Source organism: Myotis brandtii, unplaced genomic scaffold (assembly GCF_000412655.1).
Source record: "Myotis brandtii unplaced genomic scaffold, ASM41265v1 scaffold65, whole genome shotgun sequence".
In the NCBI taxonomy this organism is placed as follows: domain Eukaryota; kingdom Metazoa; phylum Chordata; class Mammalia; order Chiroptera; family Vespertilionidae; genus Myotis; species Myotis brandtii.
This window is the reverse complement of record NW_005370516.1, coordinates 958545-971453: the sequence shown is the minus strand read 5'-3', so window position 1 is coordinate 971453 and position 12909 is coordinate 958545. Positions and strand designations below refer to the sequence as shown.

The following is a 12909-nucleotide window of genomic DNA, read 5'->3' as shown; positions in this document are numbered from 1 at the left end:
GGCGTGCACAAGAAGTGAGGAGCACAGTGTCTGGCGTGCACAAGGAGTGAGGAGCACAGTGTCTGGTGTGCACAAGGAGGAGCACAGTGTCTGGCGTGCACAAGGATTGCTAAATGAATGATTTCCTTCTGTCAGGAATCAGATTTTTAACTGATTTATTATTGTTCTCTATATTCATCTAAAAATGCTTATCTGCAGCTAGGTATAAATATTTATATATGGCTTGAACTTTTGCAAGATAGTAAATTGTTTAAAATAACATTTTATTCTAATTATGAAATTAAAAGCTAATTATAGAAAACGTAAGTATGAAAAAAGGAAATTAAAACACCCATGATTTAACCTATTATCATTTCCATTACTTTTTGTGGTGTGTGTGTGTGTGTGAAGATATTTGGGACTTTTCTATAGTTTAAATCATACTGTGTACATGGTACTACCTATTTTCCCCCACATAATTTTATTTTGTAAACATTTTCCATACAGCAGTAAATATCTGTAAGCATCACATTAATAACTATATTAAACCCTTTTCCCTTGATTCTAAATGCACATTTTCTCCCACTTCTCTGAAAATGAGATGCATCTTACAAACAACAGAGAATTCCAATCATTTCAACCAAGTGGCATTCCAATATCATTGTGTGTGAATCTTCCACATTCCTACTGGTAAGAGCAAGAAAGGGCCAACATCAAAGCTACTTAGCTTTTTTTTTTCTTTATTGATTAAGGTATTACATATGTGTCCTTATCGCCCCATTGCCTCCCCCACAACCCCCACTCAAAGCCACTTAGCTTTGATGAAAGATTGTATTCTACTTAATGAATATTTCCTTGGTTAATGTTTAACCTTCAGACTGTTCTCCCAAGCCAATGAGAATACTTTGGGGCTATCTTCTGCCATCCTTAGTGAATAGGAGTCTGCTTATAGAATATACACAACTAATCCTAATATTAGCTTAAAATCCATTAAGGAGAAGAAAAGATATTCCAAGGCAAGATATAAAATATTCTGGATTATCTGTGCTACTACTTTCCACCAAAGATAAATACACATAGAGTCCGCTTCTAGTTTTTGAAATGCCATACAGAAATGGTGTACTAGTACATAACACCCGATAAAGATATACTTTCTGATTTACATAAAAGAACTCACGCCACTTACCAGATTGGGGTCATAGTATGCTTCCTGAGTTGGTGGAATGTTGCTTAGCTGAGTGATATTAGCAGGGAGCATTTTTGAGCAATTTATTAACATGTGTTCCAGACCTGTTAAATCCTAACAAAGCAAAATAAAAGAATAAACTTTCTAGGTACATTACAAGTAATGATTGTAGCTTTAAATAGAAAAACTACATAAACATCTCCAAAATTTTTTTAAATGCTATCTTTAAAGACAGTTTGACTATATGATTCTTAAGGTAAAGAGAGCAGAATGAGACAATACGAACATGAATATTTCATCTTTGTTTCAAAGTAAAACATCCTGAACCGTGAGGCACCATTTTACACAAGATGGGCCAGGGGATCACCAGACAGATGTCCTGTAGTTAGATTCATCTTGGCCCTCTCCATTAGTGAGCGTCCTACTCCTGGGACTGGAGAGGCCACGGCAGAGGGGCTGCTGTACCACAGGCCTGGCCGATATCCAGTCGGCCACACCTGAAGCCCCTGAGTGAACCTGTCCCAGAACCTTACATGCAGATGTGTGCCGGAGACCAATTCCAGCATGTCATAATTTCAAGAGTTTCATCAAAAGGTTGATGAGACTTGGGGACTCAACAGGGTTGAGTCACACATGTAGTCACCATCTGGGAATGGCTGAAGGCATTTCCCCAAACCTGAATAGAAAACTGATTGTGACTGCCAGACAGCTAAAAGGCATCTTAATCTACATGTTATTGCCTCCTACTGGCCAAACACCTGAACAGCCATAGGCTAATTCCCCCATTCTGACAATGGACTCTGTAGAAACCCTGACCCTTTGAAGCTTATATCTCTGCCTCGCCTCAGGACAAGTTGTGTTAATAAAAAGCATGGGTCCTGGGGATGGAGAGAACCTAAGACCTTAGATTTAAGACCTTAGAATTTAGCTCCTTTAGCTAAGCTCCTCTGACCCCCAACTGCCTTTCAAAATTATATTTAGTCTCTGGACTCCTCTTATTTAACATCTACGCACAGCCTTCTCCAGATTCCTGAACCCTTCTTGATGCTGGGACAAGAACTCGGCAGATGTGGTCTGGCTCTTCTCCAGACAATACAATGGCAATCCCCACTGCAAGCCTAAAAGAAGGAATCTCAGAAAATATAAACTTCAAATTTGGTTTTCATTCTGGTACTAAAAATGGACTAGTTGTCGAATACCCTCATTAACTATTAAGAATTACTCTTTCTTGCATTACAGTGAAATATGTAGGGGGAAAAGAGGAAGTATCAAAATTAAAAGTTTCATTTAAAACTGCTGCAAAGCATAGGGGGAAAAATACAACACCTGCAAACTTAAAGGCAGATCATGAATTCTGGTAGCCAGTGTTCGGATTTCTCTGTCAGATAAGACACCAGATTGGTCGGTATCAACTTCATCAAAAACTTGAGATATATTCAGCGGCTGAACTGCACTCATGAGGTAGTAAAAATAAGAAAAAGCAAACTGCATATCCTCAGAGTGGCGCACTTTGTGAAATGATGTCTTGTCAAATTCTTCAGGGAACCTGTACAAATATAACACATAATGAGCTCGGGATATTTAAAATATAAAAAAGTACCTAACATTTGTAGTTAGCATCTCTTTCCTTTCCATTAGCAGCGGTTCTCAACCTGTGGGTCGCGACCCCTTTGGCAGTTGAACGACCCTTTCACAGGGGTCGCCTAAGACCATCCTGCATATCAGATATTTACATTACGATTCATAACAGTAGCAACATTACAGTTATGAAGTAGCAATGGAAATAATTTTATGGTTGGGTCACAACATGAGGAACTGTATTTAAAGGGCCAGAAGGTTGAGAACCACTGCATTAGAGCCATAAATTTAGCACAGCACAGATGTAAATTTCTTTTTCCGTTTTTGTCATTTATTTTTATTGAATTTATTGAGGTGATATTGGTTAATAAAATTAAACAGGTTTCAGGTGTACATTCTGTAACACATCATCTATATATATATTGTATTGTGTATTCCCCACCCCAAGTCAAATCTCCTTCCACCACCATTTATCTGCCCTTTACCCTCTTCTACCACCCTCATCCCCCTTTTCCCTCTAGTAATCATACTGTTGTCTGTGTCTACGAGTTGGTTTTTAATTTTTTTTCTTTTTCTTAATCTCTTCACCTTTTTCACCCAGCCCTGAAACCCCCCTCCCCTCTGACAGCTGTCAGTCTGTTTTCTGTATCTACGAGTTTGTTTCTATTTTGTTAATTTATCTTGTTCATTAGATTCCATACAGTATGAGTGAAATCATATGGGACTTGTCTTTCTCTGACTGGCTTATTTCACTTAGCATAATACTCTCCAGGTCCATCCCTGCTGCTGCAAAGGATAAAGATGTAAATTTCCAGCAGCTGTGGCTCTGAGCACATGCAAGCAACCCAAACACAAGCCAGACTTACATGTCCTGCAGTTCTTGCATAACTATTCGGTCGATCATGTGAGGCATGTGTGCAGGGACTTTCCTAGATGTGAATCCGAACTTGCTGTTTAGAATTTTATTTACATATCGGAGGGAATCTGCAAATGTATCTTTCAGTTGCCTCCCAGTATATTTGCTGTCGGTAAAGTACGCCAACTGCATCTTCAATGACTCTTCTTCCTAAAAAGAGAATTCCACGTAATACAGCATTAGGTTTAGTGCAAAAGCATACTTGGTCAACAAGAGATAAAGGCATCCTTTTATATAACTTAGTAACTAGTCACTAACGATCCATGAGGGGCAAATGACATGAGGACCCTAAGAGCAGAACTAAACTGGATTTCAGAGAATGTATCACCTGCATTGGCTTGAGAACAACAGTTGTGTGGTGAAGAGGGGGACGGAGGGGTGTGTGTGGAAAAAGTGAGGAAATAGCCGTGGCCAGTTTGGCTCAGTGGATGGAGCGTCGGCCTGCGAACTGAGGGGTCCCAGGTTTGATTCTGGTCAGGGGCATGTGCCTTGGTTGCGGGCACATCCCCGGTGGGAGGTATGCGGGGGGTGGCTGATCGATGTTTCTCTCTCATCGATGTTTCTAGCTCTCTATCTCCCTTCCTCTCTGTAAAAAATCAATAAAATATATATTTTTTTTTAAAAAGTGGGGAAATAAACTTAGACAAGAACTCTGCCGTCCTCACTCAACAATCAGCCAATGCCCACTGCACCGGGTACAAGATACTTCCTGAATACAATGAAAGGAGTAACACACAGTTCCCTCTTCATCCTCCTTTCTCTGTCTGATATCGCTCATGGCTGTGCTTTGTTCACAGTCCGGCCTAGACCACAGGATTTTTCTTGGTCTATCAACGCTGACCCACTCTTCAGAAGTCAGCTCACAGGATACTTCAAGGATGCCTTTCCCGATACCTCCAGGCAAAGGTAAGGAGTTTTCCCTTTGGACTCCTTACCCACACCTCAACAGAGACACTTGTCAGTTAGGGTTATTGAGATAATTAAATGAAACCATGTAAGAAAAAGCATTTAATTCAGTGGCTGACGCAGGGAAGTGAATAACTGGTGGCTATTGTTATATTATCATCACTTACAGGGTTATTTATTGTTCTTGAGCATGGGAAGGAATAAGGTTAGATGTAACTTACATCAAGAAGATCTTGGAAATACTTTTTTTTCTCCCAGGGCAAAAAGCCCGGGTAACTGTCTGTATAATGTTGCAGCTTTCTTCCAGGCAATACTTCATTAACACCTATGTGATTTTCAGCATTGTCCTCCATTCTGTTTTCCTCTTGTTCTTTCCCTATGATTTTCTTTTCTCTGGGCACCTGGTTTTTCTGTGGAACAATCAGAGATGAGAGCTTTTCTTTGGACACACTTCCACCTCCCACTTTTTGGGTCCGACTTTCAGATGGAAAGCTTGCTTTGGTTCCCAAGTCCTGGGGTGGAGTCCGACGCTGGTAGTGGCCATTCACTTTTATTGTCTCTGCTGGGAAAGTTGAACTCTGTAATCTCTCAGGTGCTCCTAAGCTGTTTGACCAGATGCTTCTGTGAGCCCGTTTCGCCAGTAGGGCCGCCACACTCTGATTTCTTTCCTCTGTGATGCCAGCCTGGTTTATTTTTACTCCAGCATCCTGTGAGTTCATCAGAAACGATGTCAGCAAGGCTGACTTTGATAGGTTGTATCCCTTCATAGTGATATCTCCACGTTCTAGTTGCAAATCCAAGTGAGTGAGACGCAACTGGGCCTCTTTTGGAAGAAGCGAAATATTTACCAGGGGAATTTTCACCTCCTCTTGGGATCTCCCTGTTGTGTTAACATCGTGTCTCTTGAACTTTGGGAAGCGTTTTTCTTCGGGAATATCCTCAAATGGGATTTCCACCTCTGGAAGAAGTGTTACGGGGCTAACCAATGTCTGGTAAGACCTCTGGGTGGTGGAGTTCAGTTTCGGTTCTTCTCTTGTGTCAACCTCGACTGAGATCTGGATTTTGAACTCCTTGTCGTCCCTACTTTGAAGTGTGAGATTAAAATGTATTGTAGTTGCATTCATTCCACTGTGCATTATGAGGTGGATGGTTTTCCACTTATTGGCTATGGAAGCGTGTCGAATTATGGGGTTGTCACTGTAGGCGCCTTCGATTCCCCTTTTGGCTATTTCTGCGAAGCTGAAATAAGGCAGGCATTCACCTTTTGGGATAACATAGTGAGTCTGGTTTGGGAGAAGAGTTACTTTATATAATTCATGAAAATGATCTAGAGGAGAAAACACAAAAATGACTTTTTAAAAGCTAGCCATTTCCTCCCTTTTCCTTTAATTATTAGAGTTTTGAGTTTTCACTTTCTAACAGTGACTCTAAATGGACTTTAAAATAATCAGAAATTCTAACACAGGAGCTACTGATATAGGGCTCCTTTACGGTGAAGCTGCCAGTCATCGACATGGAATGCTGCTGAGTGTGACTCACTACCGAGACAGGACACAATTCTGACAGCAAGATCCAATGATCGACTTCCATCTATTGTCCATGTGAAAAAATACAACTGTCTGCTAAAACAACCTCTGTTAATAAGCTATCAACAAGATCCAGTATCAAAACTGTCTTTCTTTAATAAATGTCTTTTATTATTTCCAAATTAAGCCATCACCATATATTTTCAACTAAGGGAAATCAGCTTAGTGAAAAAGACAAGACACTGGAATAACACAGGAAAAGATGCAGCCTTAGTATTTACTGTTCTCTAAAGATCTGTGTCCTCTTACTTTTAACTTACAACTAGTATGTATTCAAGGCTGGGAAAAGGATACACAGAGAATAATGACTTTAAATAACAACAATGAGCCGAAATGCTCTCTAATGCCCAAGGATTTTTATCCCCTTATTCTTTTTCAATAGATTATTATGACAATATATATACCTTGCCCACAGTCGCCAGCATCAAACCCGCAGGACAAGACGTTGCAGGCCTGGTCACAGAACTTATCAGCAAGCCAGGAGTTTGCACACCCTTGATTACAGTAAGAGACACTGTTTATTCCTCCGCCAAAGTGCCAGGGCTGGACAGCTCCCAAGCTCCCGGTTCCCCCGCCTCCGGCACCGTAGCGACTCCCTCCACTGTTACCTGTAGAGGGAGGGGGGAAACAGAATCTTGCTCGTTTTACAATGTTGAAAAAAGCTCCTTATTTCTTCACAGCTTTTTCAAGATTGATGCCTGAGTCTTAGTCAGGAAGGGTTCACTCTTTCCTTAGTAGAACAGTTCATGTAGCTAAGAAGAAAATAAACTGAAAAGGGGACATCACCTGATAGTGGGCTGGGCACCTACTAGCTGTGCCACCGGGAAGGACCTCAAACTGTCTCAAGGGGGCACCTATAGATGTGGATGGAGGAGCAGGAGAACAGGGAGAGGTTTTCCAAACACTGACTGTTAGAACTGCCCGAACAGGCCCTAACACAGGTGCTGCCCTCATTGTCAAGTGTGAATGTCCTATCAGGGCCCTCTCTGCTCGTCTGTGTTCTCTCCCTGCAGCTGACCGTATTTCTCAGAAGTGCCTCTGACAGATCCGAGTGAAATACAACTTGAGGTTTTGTTTCCTCTCATACTTAACACTTTTCCAAATCTGTTTCCCCACATGGAATACGGGGTGCCATCTGTGCATACAAGCTCTCTTTCCTAAGTGACTAAGAAATTAAGATGGATAATGTTTCATAAAAGTTTAAATTCTTTGTCCACTGAAGGGCAATAAATAAAACTAAAAAAATTGTTATCGACAAGTCCAAATATGAGCGTTTAAGAAAAGGAGAAGAGATGCTGAGGAGAAAAGACATTTTATTTCATTTATCTCTTTTTCATTCACCGACCTAAGACATCTGCTGCTGGAAGCCACCAGCAGGAGCTCCTGTGAGAACCAGTTAGAGTTGTTCTTGCTCTTGAACGTACATAATTAAGGGCAGTCCCTGTTTTCATATTTTCAATAATAAGAAAAGGCCTATGCAAGTGCAGGGCCCATGTGGGAAAATGCCCTCAGCAATGGATAATATGAATAAACTGGGCCACAGCAGGACAATTGTCATCACCTCCAAAGAGTCTACGGATTACTCGTTATTTTAATACATGAAAATTGTTACTTCATGGTGCATGTTCAGTAACGATTAGGAATGAGAACCTTCCATAAACAGAAGCAAATTACCCTCGAACGCATCCTTACCAGAGCAATCCCCACCATCCCAGTCACAGGCCGAGTTATTGCAAGCCTTGTCACAATAGCCGTCTTTAATCCAGGAACCTGGGCAGCCCTCAGCACAGTTGGGTACTGGCCATGTCAAATAAACCTATGACAAAACCAGAGAGAATATAGAACAGTTTCTGACAGTCTTCCTTCTCAATTAGAATTCTTTAAAACAAAACCGAGCCTCTGGAGAAAGGTTAATATTTTCCACGGGCTGACTGCACTCATGGGGGGTATTTTGCTTTAAGTTTGCCTGGACCTGAAGGCATTTCCCCAGTTCTGCTCTCCTGATGGTACTGACTGGGCACATTTACTCTGTCCATTACATGAGGAAAGCAGAGAAGGACTCAGCTCAGGGATCAGTTTCTCACACCGTGGTCTTATAATATATTCTGAAATAAAATAGCAACAGGTCAGACTTAACTGGGAGTACAAGTGCATGCCAAAGTAGGTGGAATGTATTCCACATGAGCCACTGCTTTTCCGTGACAACTGTCACTAGCTCCTGAGTGTATCTGTGCATAATCTTGTATCGTGGCTGAGAAAAGCAGATGAACTCTACACATCCTTCTCTGCCAGCGTAAGTTCTGTGGCAAACTAACCAGCCCAGCAATCTGAGCTGGGAGTCCCCCTGCTTTCACAAGGCGTGATATGGTACATGGTGACTTCTGAAACTAAAATCATTGCAAAAACATGCTCCCCTTTGACAGTCTACATGCCTTTGCACATTCCATCTGTTTGGGATCTAGTGAACTCCGGACTTGTTCTTCAAAGTTCATCTCAATTCAGATGGGCATCCTTCCGTGTTTCTGTCTGATTTCACCCTCCCGTGTGCCCACTGTTTAGCAGCCGGGCACACCTGCCGGCATGGAAATCACTGCGTGGAGTCACTCATTTGTGTGTCTTCCCTGTTAAGCCACAGCTCAACTCTGCAGCCGTACAAGCTAACACAGGGGAGGCCACTGAGCAGGGGCACAGGGCGGTGAGCACACTGGAGTGACACAAACAGCAACAGGAAAAGTAGCTTCGTGCACTTAGCACTTACAGTTGCAGGGTTCATCACAAGCTTATGGTGATAAGTCTCCAGCTTATCGATGACTCCTTCTAACAACGCTACCCGGGTATTCCTATTTCCCCCACTGGGCAGACAGGAAACATAAAGGTCAGGTCATTGCCGAGGACCGTAAGTAGCTGGCTCCTGGGCTGTGCTTCTCCATCCTGCCTCTCAAAGCCAGAGTGAATCCGGCCTCGATGAAATTTCACCCACCCCTTTAAGCAGAAAATTGAGCTAATTTTCTATGTTGGTCACTCTGCTGACACTGTAACCATGATTTTGTGTTTCACGGTGATATTGCTTTTTCTGCTGTTGTTGTAGTAGAACATTTAAAGGGTCGGGGGAAAGAGTGGGTTCTGGGTGTCTGAGAATGTAGGCAAGCGAAAAACTACCAATCAATTAAAAGTTCCAATCAACTCAAGTCCTCTCCCTTCTTCGAACATGGCGACTTAAAAATCTTTAAGTAGTTTTCTTTCTCCCAAACTGTTAACTCTCCTGATCAAATGCTTATTTGATCAAATCTGAACACAGTTGTACACATATTGATTCCTGATTTCCCGATAATAACTTCCAAGCGACTTCCGAGCCAGGAATCCCTTCCTCTTAGGTACCCACCTTTTGACCTTTGGAGTGACTATAAAAATCATCTGGCCAGACATCCTTCCCAAACATGACATCGTCATTCAGGTAAATAAACTTCTGGGACAGCCCTTCGATGCGATGAATGTGACTTTCAATAGCTGGTGAACTAAAGGTAGGCAAGTGGCTCAAATTTCGAAAAACATCCTTCGAACAGAAAAATACAAGAGAGAAAGAGGGTGGATGAGAGGGTGTTTTTCTTTTATTTTTGGTTTTGGAAGGAAGGGAGGCACATGGAAGAATTAAAGGAAGGTGGAAATGGAGGTGAGGAGGGTGAAGGGAGTGAAATCAGGGAAAAGTAAAAGAACGGAAAAGACAGAACAGAAAACCAGCGCCTCATGATATACAGAAAGCCACATACCTGGTGTGTTACTATTGTCACTCGAGGATTATCAAGGTTCAGCCAGGACGGAATCTGCCCATTGGTGACTATGAAAATATTCCGAACCCACGGCGCATGCCGCTCGATAGATCGCAGTGAGTACCTCAGTTCTTCATTATCTTCAAAACGGCTGGCAGAAACATCTTCATCCTGCTTGGACTGAGAAAAACACCTGGTGCTCGAAGATGTAAAATAGCCCTGAAGTCGCACCTCCCCGTGTCTCCCTGGCCCTCTCTGCTCTCAGGGAGCTCTGGCAGACTTTTAAAGACCCAGTCTTACTTTGAAACATTATGAAAACTGCAAAAGACTCAGCACAGTTACAACAGCAACACAGATACAGCATTTCTTTAACACACTTTTTTAGAAAAGGTTCTTGGATCTGATTCTCGGTCACTTCAGGTAATATTAACCAATGGCAGGGACTGGAACATTAGAAAAGTCCCAGTCAACTCAAGTCCTCTTCCTTTTTCTAACATAGCAACCTATAAATCTTTTAACAACCTAAACCGACTCAGGTTTTGAAAGGATCTCTGCATCCCTTACCTGGCTGATGGCACTCAGATCCCATAATAAATACGCAGGACTTAGGGTCAGTTCTTTCCCATCGATGGTCATGTTCTTCTTAGTCTGCTTATTCAGTTCTTGGAAATCTTTGGGGTTGTTCAATTTTAGGAGTGCTACACTGGCCTCTGAGTACAGGTGCAACTATAAAATGACAACAGGGTTACCAGGGGAAAAACTGAGCCCTAATGAAGAGACAACTTGAAATTCCCAGTTTAATCTTTAAACTTTAAATATATATATAAAACATAGGCTATGTATTATATATAGTATACATCTAAATATATATTATACGTATTTAAAGATTAAATGTCTCATACGTATACGAAATTGCAAGCCAATATCACCAAAAAAAAAAAAAAAGAAAGAAAACCTAAAGAGGTCAGATGCTTTTCCCAAATGAACGGAATGGGCCAGGAATTAAGAACAATAGGGAGTGGCAGGGCCCTGGCGAAAGGGACATCTCAGGCCCCATCTGAAAGCTGCAGCCACTACTCAATGCCACCCAGTGCTGCCGGATCTAAGAGGACAGGACATCTCCCAATTTCCTTTTTAAAAATTATTTAAAAATTTTTAGTTACAGTTGGCATTCAATAGAAATCTCTCAACTTTCAATGCCGGCTCAAATTTTGATTGTCATACGTTCCAACACAGCACATCTGGTCACCGGTCTATGACCTGTGTTCTAAAATACTCTGTGTTCTGCTTACTCTGGGGGAAAGCCCTGCAGTGTAACCTCGCTATAATTGGCGGGGACCACGTCTGCTGGCAGGGCGTTCCAGATGGCTTTTGTGCCCACACGTAAGATGAATGAGTGTCTTTGGCAGAGCTGACGGGGGCAAAGCGTTAGAAGTAATCATAAATCTAAGAGGGAACATCATAAGCATCAACACGTTTTTTGTTTTCCATGTGAGAGACACATTGATCGGTTGCTTCCTGTACATGCCCTGACCTGAGCCGTGATTGGGCCTGCAACCCAGGTAAATGCCCTTGACCAGGAATCCAACCCTGACCCTTCAGTCCATGGGCCCATGCTCTAACCATTGAGCAAAACGGGCCAGCGCTTAACACATTTTATAAACAGGCTTCCCCACCTCTACCCAAGTCCATAACACCCTTGATGTTTATGTTCTAAACCTATAATACATTTTCCCATGAAAGAGGCCTTTCAGAGCTTAAAAAGCCAGGAAGAGGATTGAAAACCACTAACTGAGGCAGCAAAATCCTTCTGCTGAAATGACTCTTTCTAACGGAGCCTGGGCTTTGTTTTAAATTTATAAACCAGAAGCAAACACAAATTATATGGCCTCCGATTAAGCTCTTGTATTTGTAACATGATTATACTTAGCTCATCTTACGTAGGCCCCAAAACTAAAAGTTAGAGTTAGAATTTTATTTCTCTTTTCCCCTTTTTATTATGTGGGCCATTCACTCTTACCAGAAATGCTTGCTTGCACGTGTAACGTCTTCCTAATTACGTTCTTTCACCTTGACAGTGCCTGGCATACACTAAGCACTCACTGAAGGTCAGCTCTCATTGCTGCCACCATCCTGCCTCAGGGCAAATATTCTTCTACCTGGGAACCTACAGAGCCTCACTATCCACCCTAGGCCTCTGCTGCTCCTTCTCTACCTCCCACCGAGGCTCTCACAGCACCTCTTTGGGCTCCCTGGAGTATAAAAATCACTACTCGAGAATACATCAATATAGTGTTATCATATCCTAATTTAATTTTAAAATTACTGGGGAAATAGCCTTATCTTGATCTCTTCTTCCAAACTGCTTTTATTCTGAAAAACTATTTTGAAATTTCACAAACAGTTTCCTAAGGTAAGTACACAATACTTGGAAAGAGATGAAAAGTAAAAAACATAAGGGAATATTTGTGTATGAAAAAGAATTTCTGCCACTGTAACCAACCAGGTTTTGAGTAGAAAAAGGGTGGGAAGAAAGTATCCTGAGCTAGCCACTAGGTGGCTCTCCAGTCCTGGACACAGTAATTACTTTTCTGGAAGAGACAGGAGGGGTACTGAAGCGTGGTTGTAGTGAGTGCCAAAGGCTGGGGTTCTCAGCTTGGGCAACTGTGGGCAACTGCTTCCATATGTAGCTTCTTACTTGAAATTCTAGGTTTATCTAAATTCTTTAAATCGTAAGTTTCTCAAAGAGAGAACAACTGGACACCTACCCCCTGCAGACCCACAAGGGACAAGTTAGTATGACTGAGAGATAAAGCGTGCGATCTCTAAGTCACTGACACTTCCATATGTTTGTAACTGTGGCATTTGCAAGAATGATGTGCCTCCCCTGGCTGATCTGGCTCAGTGGATAGAGTGTTGGCCTGCGGACTGAAGGGTCCTGGGTTCGATTCCAGTCAAGGGCACATGCCCAGGTTGTGGGCTCGATCCCTA

General features: G+C 42.1%; 1 protein-coding gene across 1 annotated transcript in view; it reads right to left on the bottom strand.

Annotated features, from left to right (window-relative positions):
* GNPTAB (N-acetylglucosamine-1-phosphate transferase, alpha and beta subunits) overlaps positions 1-12909 on the bottom strand; it is a 53063-nt gene that overhangs the window by 11660 nt on the left and 28494 nt on the right. The window contains exons 8-16 of the mRNA XM_014528723.1: positions 10483-10644; positions 9919-10098; positions 9534-9704; positions 7844-7967; positions 6556-6759; positions 4787-5892; positions 3610-3809; positions 2492-2711; positions 1166-1279 (exon numbers count right to left, since the gene is read on the bottom strand). Coding sequence (XP_014384209.1) covers positions 1166-1279; positions 2492-2711; positions 3610-3809; positions 4787-5892; positions 6556-6759; positions 7844-7967; positions 9534-9704; positions 9919-10098; positions 10483-10644 — 2481 coding nt within the window. The remainder of the gene's footprint in view (positions 1-1165; positions 1280-2491; positions 2712-3609; positions 3810-4786; positions 5893-6555; positions 6760-7843; positions 7968-9533; positions 9705-9918; positions 10099-10482; positions 10645-12909) is intronic.